We start from the raw sequence: 25,700 nt of genomic DNA, 5'->3' as shown, positions 1-25,700 counted from the left end.
CTAAATATTTTTAAACTTTATAATTCTGTAATGTTTTTTCTTTTTACCTTTTGACCCCGTTTGTCCTTTTACAAAATCATGACCATTATTTTTCAAATACTCAAGACTGACTTAATTATACAAAAAAGGCAACATTTGTCTGATAATTATAATTTCACATTTGATATATCCTGTTTCATGATTATTAGCTAAATTTTTCAATAAAAGGAATAATAAATAAAGGAAATCCCATGGACAGAGGAGCCTGGTGGGCTACAGTCCAGGGGGTCATGAAAGAGTCAGACACGACTTGGAGACTAAACAACAATGACAATAACGAGTAATGACGGATAGATCCATTAATGCTTTAAGACTGTGGGTTTTCTTTTTAAGGATATTTGGATCCACTATAATTTATACAAACTGTTCTTGTTAGTTATGTGAGAATTTTATTATTCTTAGAAAAACCTCTGAATTAAAGTTTATTTTCAGAATGTTCTCTACTTCCTGAGATATTCACAATAAATACAATTTACTACCTAGACTGTGGTATAATTCAGTCACCTCAGCATCACCTAAGGGGGTTTATTTCAGAGGGTTGTTAAGAGAGTATTTTAGTGACTCAGTCTTTAAAAATCTCATTGCCTAAGCAAAACTGCACTACTTCATTAAGACTGAAATCAACAGACCGGTGAGTGCAATGAAAACCCAGAGATCATTCTGCCAAGCCAGCTGTCAGGAGACCCAGCATAGTTCCAGAATTCCTGACCTGACCGCGGAGGCGCTACCTTCCCTTGCAGGGCAAGCCGCTGGCACTCGCCGTCAAACCGCCCCAATTTGGGAAACACATTCATGGAAAGGGCTAATCTCCAGGTTGCCGCCTAATGACAGGACGTGACAGAGGCTCAGACCTGCCAGGGCCGCTTCACGTTTAATCACTGAAGACACATGGATGAGAACTAGGAACAAAAGCACAACCCTCTCAGGCCACGAAGAACCACATCAAACTTCAGACGGCAGGACGGCAGGTGCAAACTAACTCAATAACCAAAATTTTGATTTGGCTCCATCAGTACTTTTTCAAGTCAAGCACACTTGAGGTAAACAATGTATAAATACTGTATGATAATTCTGAACGACTTCCTGAAGTTTAAAGTTTAGAAAAGCAGAGATTTCTACTTGAAGGTAAGAGTCATACAGTTTTTTAAATATATCTGAAGTACTTGACCCACTGAAGGGTGTAATTTTTGAGTGCAATATTCCTGTGCAGTAAGCATGCTGAACAGATATTTATTTCCTGTCACAATGAAAGGAGATCACCATTTCTTGCAGATGAAACGCAGCAGAGACAGACCAGCTACAGGAACAACCATATAAAGCCTAATTCAGGTTATCAAATTGCCCGAAGAAAAGAGAAGGGAGCAGCTCATTTTTCACTTGCCACTCATTAGGTACAGAAGCCCGGGAGCTGATTTGTGGGCAAATGAGAAATGGGGTGCATCAGGAAGCAGAGACCCCCGCCCCTTCTCAGCTCCAAGGGAACTGTGACGCTGGCCCTCCACCACCTGAGTGCTGATCAACTTGAACGGAAAGAAGATGCTGGGATGCTGGCTGAACAGCTACAACACAGCAAGGAGCGACCAGGCGTAACTCAAACGCTCAACACCTCAGACTTCCGCGAGACACTTCCACTCAGAACTAATTACAATTAATACAATACAGCGTACACTTGGAAAAACACAAAGAAATCAACTGTCAGTACTTTACTACTAGGTATATATGAAGAATCTATAAAGGGACTCTCATTTTCTTGGAAGATTTAGACCAGCAGCATCTTCTTGTATCAGATAGACTTGAGCGACGTCTAACATTCCAAGGTTACCTTCTGTCTCTAGAACAACATCATGACTTTTCGTGAGATGGGAGAAACCGCGGCTTGTTTCACAGTAGGCACCGAGGCAATCAGACGTATTCCGACCACATTTCAGTGACGTTTTGTGAAAACAGGAACGTGCACTCACGCCTCTCCCCTCAGAAAGCAGGGCGTTTAAGGGCAACCCTCACGGGCTCAGTCCTCCTCCCCCACCCTGGCGGCAGCCGCTCACCTGGATGACCTTGTAGAAGTAGGCGTACTGCCGCGCCGTATTCTTGTACTGGCTGAAGACGTCGTGTATGGCCTGTGTGGACTGCAGGTAGCGAACCTCATCCTCCTCGAAATAGAGGGGAGTGTCGTACTCGCTGGGGAGGGTCTGAATGTAGGGCTGCCAGAACGAGTTAGGGTCGGCGCGCTCACACAGCAGATGGAAGGCCAGTGTGATGTTTCCCATGGCTTGAAGAATCCGGTCTTGAGAATACAAGGGCCCTGAATTAACCCAGAAGTTAACAGCATTAGTGCCACAAACTGCTTTACAAAGTGTTCATTTCAAAAGATACATTAAAGTTACAGGAGCAACCTGAGCGTCTCATAACATTTAAAGTTTAAGTGCCCCATTCTTTTGCCGTCTTCTACTATGTCAGATTATGAGCGTGGAAAACACTCCATGGGGACTGTGGGAAATATCTCACTAGTTGAGAAAACAACCAGAGATGGTCCTTAGCCCCACAAAATGAAATTTTATATATTTTTATCATTTTTGCTCTTTCAACAAACAGAAATTATTCTCACCCAACACTGAATTTTTAGCAGATTCAACAGTCATTAGTAATTTTCGTGGAACCCATAAAAATAATTCTTCTGCCTAGGAGGAAAAAATAAGACTAGAATTACCAAAACATGCTACAATTGTCAATCCAACCACATCCATGGTCAGAAATCCAGTCACAAGGAAATACAACTTAAAGTTGCCAATTGGCATTTCATTTCTAATTATCAAACATACTTCTAAATATAAGCATTTGTATTATAGTTTAATTGAGTATAGGCATGATCTTAAATCCTATATCCAAAAAAAAGGAGAAGAAAATGGCAACCCATTCTGGTGTTCTTGCCTGGAGAATCCCATGGACAGAGGAGCCTGGAGGGATACATGTGTCCATGGGGTCACAAAGGGTCACACAAGACTGAGGGACTAAACAACAGCATCAAAAGAAACACTACACATACTGAGAAGAAAATGAAAACAGCGGCTTCCAACTTGAATTTGAAGCAAACAGTACAATGTGGATAGAGCACAGGGTGTTTACTGACTCTCCTTTTTTAAAGATTTGTCTATTTTTGGCTGTGCTGGGTCTCTGTTACTGTGCAGGCTTCTCTCTGGCTGCCTGCGCCGCTTCTGACTGTTGCGGAGCATGGGCCCTGGGGCGGCAGGCCTAGCAGCTGCCGCACCTGGGCTCAGGAGTTGCGCGGCACAGGCTCTGGAGAGCTGGCTCAGTAGCTCTGGCACAGGGGCTTAGCTGCTTTGCGGCATATGGGGTCTTCCTGGACCAGGGGTTGAACCGGTGTCCCTGACACTGAAAGGAGGATTCTTAACCACCCTGTTTATTTACTCTATGCTATACTTACATTAACTCTAAAAACAAAACAAAATCCTACCTCCCACAAAAAGCCTCACCTGCCAATGTGCATCGCTACTGAGTGTTTCAGGCCAGAATAACCTTCCTTCCTCTACACGCCTGCCCTTGAAGCACAGTTAGCACAGCTACCAGTGAGAACACACGCCCATAAGACGTGTTTGGTTACCGATTTTTGCCAACAGCATTGCCTCACTATCTTGGCAACATGAAGGCTTGGGTTCAGGCAGTCCTGCATGTGTGTCTACACTGCCCAAACACTGTAGCAGTACCTGAGGGAGGTGATGGTGTCACAGGTACATGCCTATGTCTAAGCTCACCAAAATGTATTCATTAAAGATGTGTAGTTTTGTGTATCAACTATGCTTCAATAAAGCTTTAACAGAACACAGGCACACCGTGAAGACACCAGCAGCAAGACACTGCAGGCAGCATCCACAGTCCCAGGGCTGCTCTCTGAGACCCCTGTCTGCTCGGGACTCTCACCAGCGTCTCCCATTCCCTCTCACGTGTCTGGTCCCTAACTATACGTTATAAGCATCATGAAGGGAAAGAGCTTGGTGTTGTGGGAAGCATGGCATGATGATAAACAAGGGACTACTCACATGCTAGCTACTCAATAGGTATCTAATAAAACAGTGTATGGCTTATCAACGTATCATTGAAAAGTAAACTACATCTTGACCAAAAATGTTGTTGGGAGTTTGAGGGGACCCAAATAAATAATATCCATTTCCTCCACCTAAATTCTGAACCAACTGAGAGAGACACAAGAATACAACAGATGGTCACACAAAATGTCACCTACGGAATCCCAGAATTAGACCGACTCCCCCACCTAGTTGCAGGCAGGACTGGAGGCCCACAGGCCTCCCCTGTAAACTCCCGGGGTGGGGAGGTGGACACACATGGCAACCAGTTCCATGGAGAAAAAGGCCAGTTCCCTTTCCAGAACCGTCAAGACTGCTATGCCTCCTCTCTAGGAGAGGCAGGAGTGAGAGCCAGAGGGAGGCCTGGAGCTGGTCAGGGAGGCCGCTGCTCCCTTAGCTGCTGGGAGGCTGCTGCTCCCTTAGCTGGAAGGAAGGATTGAGGCTGGAAAAGAGCACTTGTCCCTTCTTCTTTCCCATCGCCTCTGCTGCTGCCATCTCAGTAAGTGGTACCTCCAGGCACTAATTATCCATCCAGAAAACAGGTCTCCACCCTCAACACTGTCGATCTTCCACCCCATCCTGCATCCAATCCATCACAAGGTCACTAGTTAATAGTACAGTTCCAAGGACAACCTGGAAGGGGCTGTCTTGAACCCCGAGTTGAGGCTCCTCCAGACCCATGAGACCAGCTAGGAGACTGCAGGGCAGAGAGGGGGGCTGTGGACTGCACCAGCGAGGTGCACACAGGCTCAGAACTCTGCCCAAGGCATCTGTCCCCAGGTCCCGGGCCCTCCACACCACACACCATCCAAACACTGAGCTCCCCTCCCCCCCAGACCCACAGCTTACCTACGAACTCACCTTGATATCTCTTGTTGCTCTCAAACCAAAGCCCTCTTCTTTGAAGTTCACCATTTCAAAACCCTCAACAGAGGCTCCATTTTCAGAGGCCCATTTCATTAGATCAGGAAAGTAATCTTCTCTTTTTCCATCAAAAGTAACAGACAGACCTATATTCATCCAGATGTTAGAAAACAAGAGCTACATTTAGGGCATGTATCAGTCACGCTGCCACAGAAAATAAAAAATAGACTACTGGAACTAACCACCTGGAAACAGTAATAAGACTTCAATCTCAAATGAAAATAAACACTGACCACCAGAAAGGCACAGTGCACACCTCAACCAGTGACAGGAAAGGCAGGTTCCAACACTAAATGCCCCTGCTGGTCACAGAGGAAGAGCTGTGGATCCCAGGCAACGCGAACACCGGCTGTTAGGTTCTACCAGGTGGTATCACGGGCTGGTATCACGGGAAGCCTTCTGACCATGCAGGTTTCCAGAGCGACCTGCCCTCTCTCATGCACACACTCAAAACCCCCACAGACACCAAGATCAGCAACGCAAACGTGTGCACCAGGAGTCGTGTGGAGGAGAGCCCTAGACCCCGATTCAGAGCACAAACCTGAGCTCTGTGTTCTGCCCAGCATCTAAAATGAGCAGGATCCCTATGTATCACTGTAACTAAAACACAAAACTTCACAATGGTTTTTTTTTTTGAAAATGCAATAGTATGATACCATTTGAGTAAACTGTTAAAATACCAATTAGTACCATCTATTTGTTTTGGGTTATAAATGAAGCAGAAACACATTCACTGTAAAGACAAACCCCCTGGGGCGGGGTGGGGGACAGGTGGAAGTGTGTGGCTTCAGCTGTTCCTGAAACACCTCCTTTCTTAACAACAAATATAAGAACCAATCAAAGCACAGAGGGAGGGCAAGAGATGGGACCAGTAGGTGGGAAGGAAGGAAAGAAGAACCTGACCCAACAAGACTCGAGCATGTGTCCAAATGATACAGTGGATGCTTAGGGGTGATCTTCTGGGCCTCACAGCACATTTGAAATATCAAAAAAGGTGAAAAGCCACGCACAGGAAAAATGATCATTTTTTTGAGAAGTAAGGAGAGGAACAGGAACTTCAACCACATGAGATGCTGGACATGGCACCCAGCCCAGGGCCTATGGCCAAGTCCCCAGGACACAATTCACGGTTAATTGGATACCGGGGCTGTGCCCAGTGAGATCTGCTAACTGGAGAAAACTGAGTTTGTGAGGGATACTCTAAGACAGAATGTACTCTTCCCTTACTGAGAACAAATGAGTGCTCTAACTTCAGTGCCAGCGGTAGTAAACGGTCTCTACACAGAACAGAAACTCAGGACAGACAAAAACTTTTTGGCAATCAACATGGTGAGCCAGGATGAGCACAGTGTACCAATGAGCGCAAACAAACACATTCTGAAAGATCCGCTCCCTGTGAGGGTCTGAGACCCTCCCCACCAAGCCTGCATGTACACAGATGCTACAGGAGAACACAAACACCTAACACCTCCCAGCGCAAGTGACACACAGCCCCCTCCCACTGCCATGGCAGCAAATCACAAGGGAGCCAAGTTCTCTCATCCTTTTAAATGCAGGCTCCTTACTGCGTTTTCTCCTTCCACTTTCCCTGTGGCCAGCATACAAATCTACTTTTTGTGCTTTACAGCACAAAAACAATAGGTATATTGAACAAACTTTTCCAAATTGACACTTGGCCCTGTTGCCAGCCTGGCTGAGAATCATTAAGATGCCTACTGAATACACCCTGGAAAAACACAGCTTGAGACATATAACTAACTCTCTCATTCAATCAAGATAGATTTGAGTTCATCATAAATTTTATTTAACAAGACATTAATCAACCCTGATATATTTGTGTGTTGACCATACAACATCATGTACTGACCTGAAACCCTGAAGGAAAACACAGGACACCAAAACAAGATTTAAAAATGTATTTCATAAAATAAAGATCAATGAAAGTTGTACCATTTTAGTCCCCACATTCCCCCCACCTGAAGCTTAACATTTTTATTCTTCCAAAGCAGTCATAGCACCTCAGAAATGGGAAAAACTCTGACAGTTTTCTGACGCAGTTTCCCCTCCAACCTAGAAGCCCTTCCACAGACACCCTCCAAGACAGGCATAGAGGCCTGAGGTTTCATGGGGAGACCTTCTTTCTCAAAACCACTCTGCCTTGCCTGGGCCAGGTCTCCAAAGAATATTATTAGAATAAGATCACTCGAGGAAATTTACCTTTTTGCTTTTTTCGTATTTTCTCAACTAGAGACCGGATCTGCACATACTCTTCCCATTCTTTTCCAGGGCCAGGGGAAGGGCTACTGCATTCTGTAACACAGAAACCATGGCATGCGAACGGTTTTCTTTCACCTTAACCTGTTAGCCTTCAGAACAAAGAGGATCTGGGTTTTCTCATCACTGTTGGTTTATTTTTAAAGGACAAAGATACTATAGCTGTGATGACCAAGGTGAGAAGTACAAACCAGGTATGTTTTTTACAGCACGTAAATCTTCTGAAATCGACTTCCCCGGTGGTTCAGTGATAAAGAATCTGCCTGCTAATGCAGGAGACAGGGGTTTGACCCCTAGGTCGGGAAGATCCCCTAGAGGAGGAAACTGCAACCCATTCCAGTATGCTTGCCTGAAGAACCCCATGGACAGAGAAGCCTGGCGTGTTTTCAGTCCACAGGGTCACAAGAGTCAGACGTGACTGAGTATGCACACAAACCCTGAAACCACTGGGGCCGAGGGTTACACGGTGCCCACAGGACACGGGTGTGGGCGTCTAAGCTGCCTCTGCCTCATTCTTGCTCCTCTGATCAAACTTCTCCAGAAAAAGCTCATAAACATGAAGATTTAAAAAGCTAAGCTAAAATGCAAAACATTTTCCTGAAAACTCCTGTGGATGGTAAGAAGAAGGTACATTAAAAGTCAACATTTATTTTGAGTTAAACCCCGTAACAATGACTCCCTGAGGGAACCAGATAAATTGGACATAAGGACAATTAGTCAACAAACGTTTCACATCCATGTGTAAGGCTCTATAATAAGCACTCTGGGGGAGTTACAAAAAGAGACGGCACAGTTGCTGCTAAAACAGCAGCAAGGACTCTATCACTGGGCCAGAATGGGCGCTGTGGAGGGCCGCACACCAGGCCCCCTGCCTGCCAAGGCCCTTCCCTCTTTAAACAGTTGCATCCCCGCCCCTCGATCCTGCTAAACCTCCAGGCCCCCTTTGTTCCCTAAGGAGAAGACTAGATGTGGTAAATAATGCATAGTAACTAGTTACGTGTTGATGTGTAACTATCACGTTAACCAGTCTTACTCCACTCTTCCATCAACACCGACTGAGGCTCTGGAACACGGGAGTCTGTCCTTAGGCCCCTACAGTCTATCCGAGGAGACGTGGGAAGAAGCAGGTGGGTGAATGTGTCCCCTAGAGTCTATCCGAGGAGACGTGGGAAGAAGCGGGTGGGTGAATGTGTCCCCTACAGTCTATCTGAGGAGACACGTGGAAAGAAGCAGGTGGGTGAATGTGTCCACCTACAGTCTATCTGAGGAGACGTGGGAAGAAGCGGGTGGGTGAATGTGTCCACCTACAGTCTATCTGAGGAGACGTGGGAAGAAGCGGGTGGGTGAATGTGTCCCCTACAGTCTATCTGAGGAGACGTGGGAAGAAGCAGGTGGGTGAATGTGTCCCCTACAGTCTATCTGAGGAGACACGTGGGAAGAAGCAGGTGGGTGAATGTGTCCACCTACAGTCTATCTGAGGAGACGTGGGAAGAAGCAGGTGGGTGAATGTGTCCCCTACAGTCTATCTGAGGAGACGTGGGAAGAAGCAGGTGGGTGAATGTGTCCCCTACAGTCTATCTGAGGAGACGTGGGAAGAAGCAGGTGGGTGAATGTGTCCCCTACAGTCTATCTGAGGAGACATGTGGGAAGAAGCAGGTGGGTGAATGTGTCCACCTACAGTCTATCTGAGGAGACGTGGGAAGAAGCGGGTGGGTGAATGTGTCCCCTACAGTCTATCTGAGGAGACGTGGGAAGAAGCGGGTGGGTGAATGTGTCCACCTACAGTCTATCTGAGGAGACGTGGGAAGAAGCGGGTGGGTGAATGTGTCCCCTACAGTCTATCTGAGGAGACGTGTGGGAAGAAGCGGGTGGGTGAATGTGTCCCCTACAGTCTATCTGAGGAGACACGTGGGAAGAAGCAGGTGGGTGAATGTGTCCCCCTACAGTCTATCTGAGGAGACGTGGGAAAAAGCAGGTGGGTGAATGTGTCCCCTACAGTCTATCTGAGGAGACACGTGGGAAGAAGCAGGTGGGTGAATGTGTCCCCTACAGTCTATCTGAGGAGACACGTGGGAAGAAGCAGGTGGGTGAATGTGTCCACCTACAGTCTATCTGAGGAGACGTGGGAAGAAGCAGGTGGGTGAATGTGTCCCCTACAGTCTATCTGAGGAGACGTGGGAAGAAGCAGGTGGGTGAATGTGTCCACCTACAGTCTATCTGAGGAGACGTGGGAAGAAGCAGGTGGGTGAATGTGTCCCCTACAGTCTATCTGAGGAGACGTGGGAAGAAGCAGGTGGGTGAATGTGTCCCCTACAGTCTATCTGAGGAGACGTGTGGGAAGAAGCAGGTGGGTGAATGTGTCCCCTACAGTCTATCTGAGGAGACGTGTGGGAAGAAGCAGGTGGGTGAATGTGTCCACCTACAGTCTATCTGAGGAGACGTGTGGGAAGAAGCAGGTGGGTGAATGTGTCCACCTACAGTCTATCTGAGGAGACGTGGGAAGAAGCGGGTGGGTGAATGTGTCCACCTACAGTCTATCTGAAGAGACGTGGGAAGAAGCAGGTGGGTGAATGTGTCCACCTACAGTCTATCTGAGGAGACGTGGGAAAAAGCAGGTGGGTGAATGTGTCCCCTACAGTCTATCTGAGGAGACACGTGGGAAGAAGCAGGTGGGTGAATGTGTCCCCTACAGTCTATCTGAGGAGACACGTGGGAAGAAGCAGGTGGGTGAATGTGTCCCCTACAGTCTATCTGAGGAGACACGTGGGAAGAAGCAGGTGGGTGAATGTGTCCACCTACAGTCTATCTGAGGAGACGTGGGAAGAAGCAGGTGGGTGAATGTGTCCACCTACAGTCTATCTGAGGAGACGTGGGAAGAAGCAGGTGGGTGAATGTGTCCCCTACAGTCTATCTGAGGAGACGTGGGAAGAAGCAGGTGGGTGAATGTGTCCCCTACAGTCTATCTGAGGAGACATGGGAAGAAGCAGGTGGGTGAATGTGTCCCCTACAGTCTATCTGAGGAGACATGTGGGAAGAAGCAGGTGGGTGAATGTGTCCACCTACAGTCTATCTGAGGAGACGTGGGAAGAAGCGGGTGGGTGAATGTGTCCACCTACAGTCTATCTGAGGAGACGTGGGAAGAAGCGGGTGGGTGAATGTGTCCCCTACAGTCTATCTGAGGAGACGTGTGGGAAGAAGCGGGTGGGTGAATGTGTCCCCTACAGTCTATCTGAGGAGACGTGTGGGAAGAAGCAGGTGGGTGAATGTGTCCCCCTACAGTCTATCTGAGGAGACACGTGGGAAGAAGCAGGTGGGTGAATGTGTCCCCTACAGTCTATCTGAGGAGACACGTGGGAAGAAGCAGGTGGGTGAATGTGTCCCCTACAGTCTATCTGAGGAGACACGTGGGAAGAAGCAGGTGGGTGAATGTGTCCCCTACAGTCTATCTGAGGAGACACGTGGGAAGAAGCAGGTGGGTGAATGTGTCCCCTACAGTCTATCTGAGGAGACGTGTGGGAAGAAGCAGGTGGGTGAATGTGTCCCCTACAGTCTATCTGAGGAGACGTGCGGGAAGAAGCAGGTGGGTGAATGTGTCCACCTACAGTCTATCTGAGGAGACGTGGGAAGAAGCAGGTGGGTGAATGTGTCCCCTACAGTCTATCTGAGGAGACGTGTGGGAAGAAGCAGGTGGGTGAATGTGTCCACCTACAGCCTATCTGAGGAGACATGTGGGGAGAAGCAGGTGGGTGAATGTGTCCCCTACAGTCTATCTGAGGAGACATGTGGGAAGAAGCAGGTGGGTGAATGTGTCCACCTACAGTCTATCTGAGGAGACATGTGGGGAGAAGCAGGTGGGTGAATGTGTCCACCTACAGTCTATCTGAGGAGACGTGGGAAGAAGCAGGTGGGTGAATGTGTCCCCTACAGTCTATCTGAGGAGACGTGGGAAGAAGCAGGTGGGTGAATGTGTCCCCTACAGTCTATCTGAGGAGACGTGTGGGAAGAAGCAGGTGGGTGAATGTGTCCCCTACAGTCTATCTGAGGAGACGTGTGGGAAGAAGCAGGTGGGTGAATGTGTCCACCTACAGCCTATCTGAGGAGACATGTGGGGAGAAGCAGGTGGGTGAATGTGTCTGTGGGGACCCACGCTGATCTGCGGGGGGGGACCCCACAGGGAAGGATGGGAGCACTCGGGGAGGGACAGTTACAGCCAGTACCACACCTGTTAGGTAACGGTTAGCTGTTGGTACCGTTTCTCCATTTTTACAGGTGGGGAGACTGCAGGCTGGGGAAGATGGGTGATGTGTCAGGTCCCATAGCAAACCAGCTGGGATCTGAAAACAGTCTGCTTCACCTCCTGCTCCCCAGACCAGGGACCCCTCCCCATGAAGACAGATGCACATGCCCCCAAAACCTGGGCAGCCAAATCAGGACTTACTCTGCAAAAGCTCACTGGTCAGGTTCAAGGTTTCCTTCGGGGACACACTTGCTGCAGCACCAGTGCCTGATTTCTGCGTTTTCACTCGGCTCTTCTTACCCATTTTCTGACTATAGAGAGAAAGAAAAGACAAAGAGAAAAGCCCTACATTTCCAAAGAACAAAATCGAGTAATAAAACAGGGCACGGCAATGGCTCAGCCTGGAGACATTAAGATCTTACCTTGCAGGAGCCATATTCCTGAAGTTTCCTTCCAGAAAAAGGAACGTGTAACAAACACTAGTGTTTGGAGGCACTCAAATGGGGGGAAAAATGCTGCTTTGTAGTCTCTGGAAGAAAAGTTCACTCCTGTTCACCTACAAAAACTACAGTGGAAGCAAGTTTTACTCTAGAATTTTTTTAAATTACATACACTTTATTGTATACCCTACTATGTTTATTCTCTGACACTATATTCATGTATCACAAACTCATGTGGCTGCAAAAATCTAGTCTCTCCTCACTTTGCTTTAAAATAATAATTTCTTATGAAGAGTATCTATATCATAAGCAACAGATCAGACTCTCTGGACAAACGCTGAAGACACTTTGGAGATCAAGGAAACTTCAGGGAGCTAATCCAATTTCTCAATCTTGTTTCAAGGAAAATCCACAGTGCCTTGCCCAGGGTTTCACAGGAGTCACCGGCAGAACCGAGCCTCAAAAGAGGTCTCCATCACTGCCTCCCCGTCCGGCACTGCAACCACCCTGGAAGCATCCATGGTCTAACAGACAAATGGCCACAAGCAAACAAGGCAGTGGGACAGGCAGGTACTAATGGATGCAAGGCAGAGATGCTATAACATTTGTGAGAAAATAGTTGATGGCAGTGAGTCAGGAGACGTGTCCTGAAGAAAGCAAGGGACTGGGACGTGTGAAGAAAGAGTAGGTGACTTGAAGGGTGGGCAAGAATGAGAGGGGCACCTGGGGGCCCGGTGAGGCAGCGTGCTCGCCTGGAGAGGAGTCTGTGGGGAGCGGGGAGAGAGAAGACTCCAGTTGCAGGAGGGGTACCGCTGCTGCCCAAGGACTCTGATCCAAGGGTTCCTTCTAAGTCGGAAGTCCCTGAGGACAACCCGGGAAGATGGGGAGTAGCAGGCGAGCAGCGACTGGAGCCCCCTGCACACTGCTGATCAATGAACACCATAGTGACGCTCCACAGAACCCTCACCAGCAAGTTTCTCCTCATCTCAAGGATGAGCCAGAAAGTCAAATCTGATCTACTTCGTTTTCTACAAAGAGCAACATGTGCTGAACTCAGGAGAGCTGGGAGAGCTGCGACGGGACAAAGGGTTAAAATGCATGCTCTCCCACAGTCTAGCTGTTCACTCACTCCACTATAATGACTCCATGCAAATACAGGCAGTACTCAAACAACAGGAAATTGCATTCTCTTAAAGGACTGCCTATGTAGCTTCTCTGTCTCTGATGTAACTTTGTAACTTATATATGGAATAAGTCTTCTAACACAGGGAGAGGAACACACAGTATCTGGCCACCTGGAACCAAAGGAAACAAGTAACAAAACCTAAAACTTGTGCAGCAAAGAGAGTGGGTTATTTTGAGATCAAAAGCAGGGAAAAAATATTAAGTGTGGGGCAGGGCGGCAGGCAGAAAAACAGTTTAAGCACCTTTTCCTAAACTCAAGGACTAAAGAGAAGGAAGCTCCCGTGTCCGCTGGCTCTCGGCCTGGACAGAGCGCCTGCCACTCTCCTCTGCAGCAGGCCCTCTCCACATCTACAGAAGGCATCCATCTACAGAGGGCATCTGTGTGGAGGACCACTGAACTTGACCTGAAAACTAAGACTGGCGCTAAGTGTGCAAAGAAGGGCTTCCATCAGACTTCCAAATGTAGCCTGGCGGTAGCAGTCGGAGACGGCCTTGCTGGCCTCTCCCTACAGCCCTGCTGTCATGACCTTCTGTGTGTCAGATGCCAAGCAACTTGAAAACATCACTCCAATAAGAGCACAAAGACCCTGCCCCATTCTTAGCAGGCCTGGGGCACAGTGAGGCCGAGCCAGCCAGACCCCTCACCCCCACAGTGGCTGCCTCTGGGCAAGGACCAGTTCAGTTCAGTTCAGTCGCTCAGTCGTGTCTGACTCTCCGCGACCCCATGAATCACAGCACGCCAGGCCTCCCTATCCATCATCAACTCCTGGAGTTCACTCAAACTCATGTCCATCAAGTCGGTGATGCCATCCAGCCATCTCATTCTCTGTCATCCCCGTCTCCTCCCGCCCCCAACCTTTCCCAGCATCAGAGTTTTTTTCCAGTGAGTCAACTCGTCGCATGAGGTGGCCAAAGTATTGCAGTTTCAGCTTCAGCATCAGTCCTTCCAATGAACACCCAGGATTGATCTCCTTTAGAATAGACTGGTTCGATCTCCTTGCAGTCCAAGGGACTCTCAAGAGTCTTCTCCAACACCACAGTTCAAAAGCATCAATTCTTCGGCGCTCAGCTTTCTTCACAGTCCAACTCTCACACCCATACATGACCATGGGAAAAATCATAGCTTTGACTAGATAGACCTTTGTTGGCAAAGTAATGTCTCTGCTTTTTAATATGCTATCTAGGTTGGTCATAACTTTCCTTCCAAGGAGTAAGCGTCTTTTAATTTCATGGCTGCAATCAGCATCTGCAGTGATTTTGAAGCCCAAAAAAATAAAACCTGACACTGTTTCCACTGTTTTTCCATCTATTTCCCATGAAGTGATGGGACCAGATGCCATGATCTTTGTTTTCTGAATGTTGAGCTTCAAGCCAACCTTTTCACTCTCCTCTTTCACTTTCATCAAGAGGCTTTTGAGTTCCTCTTCACTTTCTGCCATAAGGGTAGTGTCATCTGCATATCTGAGGTTACTGATATTTCTCCCGGCAATCTTGATTCCAGCTTGTGCTTCTTCCAGCCCAGCGTTCCTCATGATGTACTCTGCATATAAGTTAAATAAGCAAGGTGACAATATACAATCTTGACGTACTCCTTTTCCTATTTGGAACCAGTCTGTTGTTCCAAGTACAGTTCTGACTGTTGCTTCCTGACCTGCATACAGGTTTCTCAAGAGGCAGGTCAGGTGGTCTGGTATTCCCATCTCTTTCAGAATTTTTCACAGTTTATTGTGATCCACACAGTCAAAGGCTTTGGCACAGTCAATGAAGCAGAAATAGATGTTTTTCTGGAACTCTCTCGCTTTCTCCATGATCCAGCAGATGTTGGCAATTTGATCTCTGGTGCCTCTGCCTTTTCTAAAACCTGCTTGAACATCTGGGAGTTCAAGGTTCACATATTGCTGAAGCCTGGCTTGGAGAATTTTGAGCATGACTTAACTAGTGTGTGAGATGAGTGCAACTGTGTGGTAGTTTGAGCATTCTTTGGCATTGCCTTTCTTTGGGATTGGGATGAAGACTGACCTTTTCCGGTCCTGTGGCCACTGCTGAGTTTTCCAAATTTGCTGGCATATTGAGTACAGCACTTTCACAGCATCATTTTCAAGACTTGAAATAGCTCACTGGAATTCCATCACCTCCACTAGCTTTGCTCGTAGTGATGCTTTCTTAAGGCCCACTTGACTTCACATTCCAAGATGTCTGGCTCTAGGTCAGTGATCATGTTATCTTGACTATCTTGGTCGTGAAGATCTTTTTTGTACAGTTCTTCTGTGTATTCATGCCACCTCTTCTTAATATCTTCTGCTTCTGTTAGGTCCATACCATTTCTGTCCTTTATCGAGTCCATCTTTGCATGAAATGTTCCCTTGGAATCTCTAAGTTTCTTGAAGAGATCTCTTGTTTTTCCTATTCTGTTGTTTTCCTCTATTTCTTTGCATTGATCACTGAGGAAGGCTTTCTTATCTCTCCTTGCTATTCTTTGGAACTCTGCATTCAGATGTTTATATCTTTCCTTTTCTTCTTTGCTTTTCACTTCTCTTCTTTTCACAGCTATTGGGAGGGGGCATCAGAGGGCAGACACACTGAAATCATAATCACAGGAAACTAGTCGATCTGATCACACGGACCACAGCCGAATGTGGTCCACTGGAGAAGGGAATGGCAAACCACTTCTGTATACTTGCCTTGAGAACCCCATGAACAGTATCAAAGGGCAAAAGGATAGGATACTGAATGAGGAATTCCCCAGGTCCGTAGGTGCCCAGTATGCTACTGGAGATCAGTGGAGAAATAACTCTAGAAGGAATAAAGGGATGGAGCAAAAGCAAAATCAATACCCAGTTGTGGATGTGACTGGTGATAGAAGCAAGGTCCGGTGCTGTAAAGAGCAATATTGCATAGGAACCTGGAATGTTAGGTCCATGAATCAAAGCAAATTGGAAGTGGTCAAACAGGAGATGGCAAGAGTGAACATAGACATTCTAGCAATCAGTGAATTAAAAGGGACTGGAATGGGTGAATTTAACTCAGATGACCATTATATCTACTACTGTGGGCAGGAATCCCTTAGAAGAAATGGAATGATTTCTGTTCGTTTCCAAGGCAAACCATTCAATATCACAGTAATCCAGGCCTATGCCCCAACCAGTAACGCTGAAGAAGCCGAAGTTGAACGGTTCTATGAAGACCTACAAGACCTTTTAGAACTAACACCCAAAAAAGATGTCCTTTTCATTACAGGGGACTGGAATGCAAAAGTAGGAAGTCAAGAAACACCTGGAGGAACAGGCAAATTTGGCCTTGGAGCACAGAATGAAGCAGGGCAAAGGCTAATAAGAGTTTTGCCAAGAGAACGCACTGGTCATAGCAAACACCCTCTTCCAACAACACAAGAGAAGACTCTACACATGGACATCACCAGATGGTCAACACCGAAATCAGATTGATTATATTCTTTGCAGCCAAAGATAGAGAAGCTCTATACAGTTAGCAAAAACAAGACCAGGAGCTGACTGTGGCTCAGATCATTAACTCCAAGTCTGCCAAATTCAGACTTAAATTGAAGAAAGTAGGGAAAACCACTAAACCATTCAGATATGACCTAAATCAAATCCCTTATGATTATACAGTGGAAGTGAGAAATAGATTTAAGGGACTAGATCTGATAGAGTGCCTGATGAACTCTGGACGGAGGTTCGTGACATTGTACAGGAGACAGGGACCAAGACCACCCCCATGGGCAAGGACCCAAGGGCTACGCTTCTCCACTCTGCCTGCAGCCCTTGTGCCCACCCCGCATGTCTTCCCTCAGGAATCCCCCTCCAACTCCCATCCCACCCCAGCATCTAGATACCTGCCCTGAGATAAGGATCCTTAATTAAAATAACAGCAGCAGCAGCGATTCTGTGTGCAATCCTTAACCTTTGCCACACACAGCTAAGATGTGCTTTGATCTTCCCAGACACTCTCATCAATAAACATTAACCTCCTCTTCTAGACGACATTCTCAGAAAGATGCAGTCCTCAAGAAGGTGCAGCGAGGACTCTAAAGCCTGGGCTTGGCCACCACCCGGCGGCTCCTGTGAAACGCAGAGGAAAGCACAGCGGTCTGCAGGGAGCAGGAGGGCGGTAGGTCTTCCAGACCTGACACCGACAGCTCCCAGACAAGGGGCCACCCCTGAGGACCTCAGGCGACCTGCCCCTCTGGAATCCACCTCCTGCTCAGACCGCAACAGTGTCCTGCGTTCTCCCTGCACAAGCCCACCTCTGCTGTTTAAGTCGGCCCCACTGAGTAAGGAGTGCAGAAACACAACGCTGGTGGAACTTCAAAACACATCAGGAAATGAGCACCTGGGAGAGCAGCTGTTCTTGAACTTCATACAAGTGGGATTACACAACACACAGGCTTCCTCTGCTCAAGGCAAGGTCTTTCCACAGCTCTAAGGTGACACCCACTCTCCCAGACACAGCCCTCAGGCCCTTCACTCCGTCATCCTACTCTACCTGCCCCGCTTTCTTCTTCCCATCACCCCTTAAACACCACAGCGTCAGGATCTGCTCGTGTTCTCCCCTTTTCCGGAAGAAAGCTACCTTTGGCTACACCTGCCTCCTCCAGACAACAATTTTTCAAAATGTGCCCAGTGGCCTTGAGGAAATTCTGGGTTCCTCCACGCAGACTTCACTCCCATGGAAATCAGTAAGACCGGGTCAAGTTCAGTGTGATCAGCAGATGCTAAAGGTTAGGCTTACTTTGAGATTTGTTGTTTAGTTGCTCAGTCATGTTAGACTCCTTTGCAACCCCATAGACTGTAGTCCCCAAGCTCCTCTGTCCACGCAATTTCCCAGGCAAGAATACTGCAGTGGGTTGCCATTTCCTTCTCCAAGGGATCTTCCCGACCCACAGATCGAACCCACAACTCCTGCATGGGCAGGTGGATTCTTTTCCACTGAGCCACCAGGGAAGCTGCCGTTGAGATTAGTCTTTCAGAATTCTCTTTGGACTGTTTCCCTCCCACAGGGATACAGGCCCCAAAGACATAAAGCAGCTTGCCCAGGTTGTTGTGCAGTGGCTAAGTCATGTCCGCCACTTTGTGACCCCACAGACTGCAGAATGCCAGGCTTCCCTATCCTTCACCATCTCCTGGAGTTTGCTCAAACTCATGTCCATTGAGTCAGTGATGCCATCCAACCATTTCGTCCTCTGTTGTCCCCTTCTCTTCCCACCTTCATTCTTTCCCAGCAACAGGGTCTTTTCTAGTGAGTCACCTCTTCAGTCAGGGGGCCAAAATGTTGGAGCTTCAGCATCAGTCCTTCCAATGAATATTCAGAATTATTTCCTTTAGGAATCACTGGTTCGATCTGCTTGCAGTCCAAGGGACTCTCAGGAGTCTTCTCCAGCACCACAGTTAAAAAGCATCAATCTTTCAGCAGTCAGCCTTCTTTATGGTCCAACTCTCACATCCATACATGACTACTAGAAAAATCAAGCTTTGACTAGATGGACCTTTGTTGACAAAGTAATGTCTCTGCTTTTTAATATGCTGTCCAGGTTGGTCATAGCTTTTCTTCCAAGGAGCAAGTGTCTTTTAAAATTTCATGGCTGCAGTACCATCTGCAGTGATTTTGCAGCCCAAGAACATAAAGTCTCTCACTGTTGCCACTGTTTTTTCATCTATTTGCCATGAAGTGATGGGACCAGACGCCATGATCTTTGTTTTTGAATGCTGAATTTTAAGCCAGCTTTTTCACTCTTCTCTTTCACTTTCATCAAGAGGCTCTCTAGTTCCTCTTTGCTTTCTGCCATAAGAGTGGTGTCATCTGCATATCTGAGGTTATTGATATTTCTCCCAGCAATCTTGATTTGGGCTTGTGCTTCATCCAGCTCAGCATTTTGCATGATTTACTCCACACAGAAGTTAAATCAGCAGGTGACAATATACAGCTTTGACGTACTCCTTTCCCAGTTTGTAACCAGTCCATTGTTCCGTGTAAGGTTCTAACTAATGCTTCTTGACCTGCATACAGATTTCTCAGAAGGCAGGTAAGGTGGTCTGGTATTCCCATCTCTTTAAGATTTTTCCACAGTTTGTTGTGATCACACAGTCAAAGGCTGAAGCAGATGTTTTTCTGAAATTCTCTTGCTTTTTGATGATCCAAAGGATGTTGGCAATTTGATCTCTGGTGCCTCTGCCTTTTCTAAATCCAGCTTGAACATCTGGAAGTTCTTGATTCACAAACTGCTGAAGCCTGGCTTGGAGAATTTTGAACATTACTTTGCTAGGGTGTGAGATGAGTGCAATTGTGTGGTAGTTTGAACGTTCTTTGGCATTGCCTTTCTTTGGGATTGGAATGAAAACTGACCTTTTCCAGTCCTGTGGCCACTGCTGAGTTTTCCAAATTTGCTGGCATATTGAGTGCAGCACTTTCACAGTATCATCTTTTAGGATTTGAAAGAGCTCGGCTGGAATTCCATCACCTCCACTAGCTTTGTTCATAGTGACGCTTCCTAAGGCCCACTTGACTTCGCATTCCAGGATGTCTGGCTCCAGGTGAGTGATCACACCATCATGGTTATATGGGTCATGAAGATCTCTTTTGTATAGTTCTTCTGTGTATTCTTGCCACCTCTTCTTAATTAATTTCTGCTTCTGTTAAGTCCATACCGTTTCTGTCCTTTATTCTGTCCATCTTTGCATGAAATGTTCCCTTGGTATCTCTAATTTTCTTGAAGAGAGCTCTAGTCTTTCCCATTCTATTGTTTTCCTCTATTTCTTTGCACTGATTGCTGAGGAAGGCTTTCTTATCTCTCCTTGTTCTTCTTTGGAACTCTGCATTCAGTTGGGTATATCTTTCCTTTTCTCCTTTGCCTTTAGCTGCTCTTCTTTTCTCAGCTATTTGTAAGGCTTTCTCAGACAACCATTTTGCCTTTTTGTATTTCTTTTTCTTGGGGATGGTCTTGATCACTGTCTCCTGTACAATGTTACAAACCTCCTTCCATAGTTCTTCAGGCACTGTCTATGAGATCTGATTCCCTGAAACTATTTGTCACTTCCACTGTGTAATCGTATGGAATTTGATTTAAGTCATACCTGAATGGTCTATGAAAGGTCACGCTGACCGCAGGCAGAAAGTACCGGATGGAGAGCGCCAGCAAGAGGCCCCCGCCGGAAGGTCCCGAGGAAGGTCCTGGAGACAGCCATCCACCAATCAACGGCCCGTTGCCAGGCAGACTGATGGACACAGAGGCGCCAAGACGCCGGCCAATTAAAAACCTACACGTGGCCATATAGACCAACCAGAACCTCAGGGTCCGATCCTTACCCTATATGGAAAGGGTCTGCCACATCCTCAGTCACCGGGGTATAAAAGTGTCACCTCCCTTCCCGCAAGTTGCAGACTCCCGCTCCTCCCTGCTCGCGCCTGGGAGTTCTGCCCGAGAGCGATTGCCCAATAAAGCCTCTTGATCACCCTTCTGGTGCTCTGTCTTGCCGCGGCGCATTCTTACATTTGGCGCCCAACGTGGGGCTCGAGGTGAGGGCCCCGGCTCACGCCGTGCAGGCCCCCTCGAGCTCCACCGCCACGGCTGCTCGCGCCTCGGACACAGACCAACCTCCCAGACGGCAGACGACGGGTTAAGTCCCTCCGGCTTTGGGTCCCGCCACCCTGGGCGACCGCTTCCTAGGGCCAGATAACCGGTGCACACTTATCAGGCCCTCACCCGGCAGCTCTGCCTCCTCCCGGTTCTCAGCACGTGCCAGAGACGTCCTAATCGGCTGAGTAACCCCCGGTCTCTCTCGAGACCCCCAGTCCGGCTGCCTCTGTTCACCCGGGGACGTCTGGGCGATAGAGGTTAGCCCCACGTGGTCACCATGGGGTCGGCAGCCTCCAAACCCGAGTCCAATTGGTCCACTCCACTAGCATGCCTGCTGGCCAACCTAAAAAATCTGAGGCTGACAAGCTATATCCGGCCGAAACGGCTCACCTTCTTGTGCTCAGAGGCTTGGCCTCAGTACCCCCTAGACAATGAATCCCATTGGCCCCCCACAGGGATGCTAGACTTTGATGTCCTCCGTGATCTAGATAATTACTGTCGGAGAACGGGAAAATGGTCTGAGGTCCCTTATATACAGGCTTTCTGGGCACTGCGCTCTTGCCCCACCATGTGCACAACCTGCTCCCCGAGCTAGATCATGCTCACCATGGCTCCTAGACGACCCACTTGCTCAAACCCCGACCCCCCTCCCAAGGAATCGCCAGGCCCCGAGTCCTCTGCCTTCTCTGTTTCCCCCGAGGACCTGGTCACTCCCCCACCCTATGCTCCTCTGGCTCGGGCAGCCTCCTCACCTTCCCCCACCTCCCAAACAGCTCCGACAACGCCCATGCTTCCTCCCACTTCCTCTGCGGCTCCCACTCCTTCCCCAACTTCCCAAACCGATACACAATCGCCTAGACCAACATACCCTCCTCCTGCCCCCATCCTCTACCCCCCACTACCTCCCCTAACACCCTCCCCGTCACCAGTCAGCTCACACACGCGGTCTCACGGGTTACCATCTCAAGGTTCCTTCCCAATTGCCCCGGCCCCCCTGCTCCCCTTGAGACAGGTGGCAGGAGCCGAGGGATTGGCACAAGTCCATGTCCCCTTCTCCCTCCAAGACCTGGCTCAAATCGAGGCCAAGCTTGGATCGTTTTCTTCCAACCCCACCCATTACATCAAACAGTTCACCCAACTAACCCGTGCATACGCCCTAACTTGGAAAGACATCTACGTGATCTTAGGCTCCACCACCAACCCAGAAGAGCGACAGGCCATCTGGACGGCTGCTAACGCCCGAGCCAATCAGAGACACTTCGCCAACCCTTCTCCCGAACACCCCCCGAGGGCCCAGGCCATCCCCGACACTGACCCCGACTGGGACTATCAGGAGGCAGGGGGAGGCGAATTCAGGGTCGGATATATAGTAGAGTGCCTTCTAGATGGCATGGAGACCACTTCTAATAAAGTGGCCAACTTCCTTATGTTGATCACCCAGGGCCCTGATGAAAACCCCGCCATGTTCCTCAATAGGCGGACAGAGGCCCTTATCCAATATACCCAACTGACTCCGGACTCCCCGGCCGGGGCAGTCACTCTGGCCAATCGTTTCATCTCCCAATCCGCCCCCGACATTCGTAAAAAACTGGCCAAAGCCGAGGGCGGCCCTCAGACTCCCATACGAGACCTGGTAAAAATGGCCTTTAAAGTTTATAATGCCCGGGAAGAGACCGCAGAAGCTAGCCGCAAAGCTAGACTAAAGCAAAAGGCCGAGCTCCAGGCCAGTCACCTCAACCAACAAACCCAGGCCCTGATAGCAGCCCTGCGGCTGACAACGGGTTCGGGCCCACAGAAGCCTCCGCCGGGGGCCTGCTTCAAATGTGGCAAGGAAGGACACTGGGCCAAGATGTGTCCTAACCCGAGGCCGCCCACAAAGCCCTGCCCAAAGTGCAGGCAACGCGGGCATTGGGCAAGCGATTGTCCCTTGGTCTCTAGGGCCCTGACCCCAGGGGGTAGGGGACCAGAGCAACCTAAGAGGACTCCAGGCCCAGACCCCGCCCTGGAACTGCTGACCTTTGATGAAGACTGAGGCCGCCCAGACTTGGGAACCCCGATAACCCAAGCCAAGCCCAGGGTAATGCTCCAGGTAGCGGGTAAGTCTATCGACTTACTGGTTGACACGGGGGTTACCTATTCAGTCCTTCCCTCCTTTGGAGGCACCTTGCGTCCTTCCCAGGTCTCGGTAGTGGGAATTGATGGCCAGCCGTCACAGCCTCTAGAGACCAAACCCTTAAACTGTCAACTAGATGACTGCCTGTTTACTCACTCTTTTCTGGTTATTCCCTCCTGCCCGACCTCTCTGTTGGGAAGAGATATTCTAACAAAACTCAGGGCCACACTCCACCTGGCCCCAAGGCCTTTCCCCTCCACAGGCAGATTTCTAATGATGCTCACTGGGTCACCAGACGTCCAAATAGATCCCTGGGTTTGGGACACTAGGATACCAGTAATTGCCCAACACCAACCCCAGTCCTCATCCATCTAAGGGACCCCACCTGTTTTCCAGCTCGGGCCCAGTTCCCCTTGTCCCAGGCCAACCTCCGTGGACTCAAGCCAATCATTGATCGCCTCCTGGGACAGGGCCTACTGGTTCCTACCACGTCCCCATGTAACACCCCCATCCTTCCAGTCCGTAAAGCCTCAGGAGCTTATCGACTGGTCCAAGACCTCCGGCTGATCAACGAGGCGGTTATCCCCGCACACCCGTCGGTCCCTAACCCCTACACTCTACTATCCCATATACCGCCAGACACCACTCACTTCACTGTAATCAATCTCAAAGATGCATCCTTTACCATCCCAATCCACTCTGACTGCCAATTTTTGTTCACTTTCACTTAGACTGATCCCGACACCAGACAGGCCACCCAGCTCACATGGACGGTTCTGCCTCAGGGGTTCCAAGATAGCCCTCACTACTTCGGCCAGGCCCTGGCCCGGGACCTGGCCCTCTGCCCTCTTGGCCCTAGTACCCTACTCCAATATGTAGATGACCTCTTGCTATGCAGCCCTTCCCAACATCTCTCTAAACAACACACCACAGCCCTCCTTAACTTCCTGGGCCTCCAAAGGATACCGGGCCTCGCAGTCAAAGGCCCAACTCACCCAGTCCTCAGTTACTTACCTGGGATTGCAAATTACCCCCACCACCAGGGCCCTCACAACCGACCGCTGCAACCTCCTTCGATCTATCCAGCCCCCGACCAAAGGAGACCAGATTCTGTCTTTCCTGGGCCTAGCAGGATTTTTCCGCCATTGGGTTCCCAACTATGCCTCACTGGCAAGACCCCTCTATTCAGCAGCTAAAGAGACCCCAAAAGGGCCACTCTCTTCACAAAATGAGGTCACCCGAGCCTTCCTCGCGCTGCGCTCTGCTCTGACGTCTGCCACCCCCCTTTCTCTGCCTAATCCAAACTACCCATACCATCTCTATACTGATGAAAAGGAGGGAATAGCCTTTGGGGCCCTAGTACAGCCGGTAGGCTCTGAGCTACTGCCTGTCGCCTTCATCTCCGAACAACTAGACCCCACTGCCAGGGGGTGGTTTCCCTGCCTGCGAGCATTGGCAGCAGCGGCGGCGGTCTATATGGACGCAAAAAAGTTAATCTTAGGTCAACCCCTAACCATCTTCTCCCCACACCACCTCGGCGATCTCTTGGCTTCCAGATTCCTCCCGGACCTCAGCGACTCCAGACTACAACAATTTCACCTAATATTCTTAGACAACCCACAGGTCACTGTGGCACGTAGCTCTCAGCTAAACCTGCTACCTGCGCTTCCCTCTCTTCCTCTCTCCTTAAAGATCCCGGCTCATCAATGCACTGAAATTTTAGACTCTTTGACACAGCCACCCCCAAACCTCTTTGCAGAGCCACTGCCAGATCCCGACATAACCTTGCTCATCGACGGAAGCTCCAAAAAGCACTCGGATGGGCACCGGGCAGCAGCCTATGCCGTGGTGACCTTACAGGGAGTCCTCGAGGCTCAACCCTTGCCACTGGGAACGACTTCCCAGAAGGCAGAATTAATCGCACTAACCCGAGCCCTACACCTGGCAAAAGACAAGAAGGCCAACATCTACACAGACTCTAAGTACGCCTTCCTAATTGCCCACTCACATGCGGCGATCTGGAAGGAAAGAGGCTTCCTCACAACTAAGGGCTCCCCAGTATGTAACGCCCTCCATATCACCAAACTGCTGGAAGCCATCCCCCTGCCCCAAAAGGTAGCCGTCTTGCATTGCCGGGGACACCAGGCAGCCCGTGACAAAACAGCTCAAGGTAATAACTTAGCTGACCAGGTGGCCCGATAAACCGCCATGCGGCAGGGGGTGGCCCCCTCTGTTGGCCTGCTGGCCTTGGAGACCTCCTTTACCCCTGGGGACACCACGGCAGAGGCCAAAGCCCTACTTGCCCAGGAGGGAACACAAACACACTCTTCCGGATGGATCACACTCCAGGAAAAGCTGGTCCTGCCCGAACAACAAGCCGTCGCGATCATAAAACAAATACACAACACCCTCCACATCGGACCACGCGCTCTCCTAACTTTCCTCAGCCCGCTCTTCTCCCCTCTGCACCTCACACAGGCCATCCAGACTGTACATCGCTCCTGTCTGACCTGCGCAACGACCTCCCCGCAAGGAGGGCTCCGGCCTCCTCAGGAGACCCACCAGCTGAGAGGACATCTGCCCGGCCAGGACTGGCAGATAACCCAGCAGGTAGCCGCGGCCCTCAACATCACCTGGCACCTCCACATCCCGTACCAACCTCAATCCTCGGGTAAGGTAGAACGGGCCAACGGGATTCTCAAGACTCACCTCACCAAACTTGCCTCAGAAGTGCAGCACTCCTGGGTCGACCTCCTTCCCTTGGCTCTCACCCGCATCCGCACAACACCGCACTCAAAAA

At 49.2% G+C, this 25,700-nt stretch overlaps 1 protein-coding gene across 5 annotated transcripts in view; it reads right to left on the bottom strand.

The window, feature by feature from the left end:
* The window catches only part of SETD3 (SET domain containing 3, actin N3(tau)-histidine methyltransferase), a 94,006-nt gene that overhangs the window by 53,991 nt on the left and 14,315 nt on the right, over window positions 1-25,700 (bottom strand). For 3 of the 5 annotated variants that reach the window (XM_088829859.1, XM_088829860.1, XM_088829858.1), the window contains 5 exons: window positions 11,776-11,885; window positions 7,281-7,373; window positions 5,001-5,149; window positions 2,645-2,717; window positions 2,085-2,341 (listed from right to left, as the gene is read on the bottom strand). In XM_088829859.1, the coding sequence (XP_088685985.1) occupies window positions 2,085-2,341; window positions 2,645-2,717; window positions 5,001-5,149; window positions 7,281-7,373; window positions 11,776-11,878 (675 nt within the window). In that variant the 5' untranslated portion in view covers window positions 11,879-11,885. Of the gene's footprint in view, window positions 1-2,084; window positions 2,342-2,644; window positions 2,718-5,000; window positions 5,150-7,280; window positions 7,374-11,775; window positions 11,886-11,996; window positions 12,140-25,700 lie in introns of all 5 variants that reach the window. The other 2 variants (XM_088829857.1, XM_088829856.1) reach the window with 2 other exon arrangements.

This window comes from Moschus berezovskii, chromosome 21 (assembly GCF_049115385.1).
Source record: "Moschus berezovskii isolate FMDL1 chromosome 21, NW_MosBer_1.0, whole genome shotgun sequence".
NCBI lineage: Eukaryota > Metazoa > Chordata > Mammalia > Artiodactyla > Moschidae > Moschus > Moschus berezovskii.
Note: the sequence above shows the minus strand (reverse complement) of the source record. Positions and strands in the feature narration are given on the sequence as shown.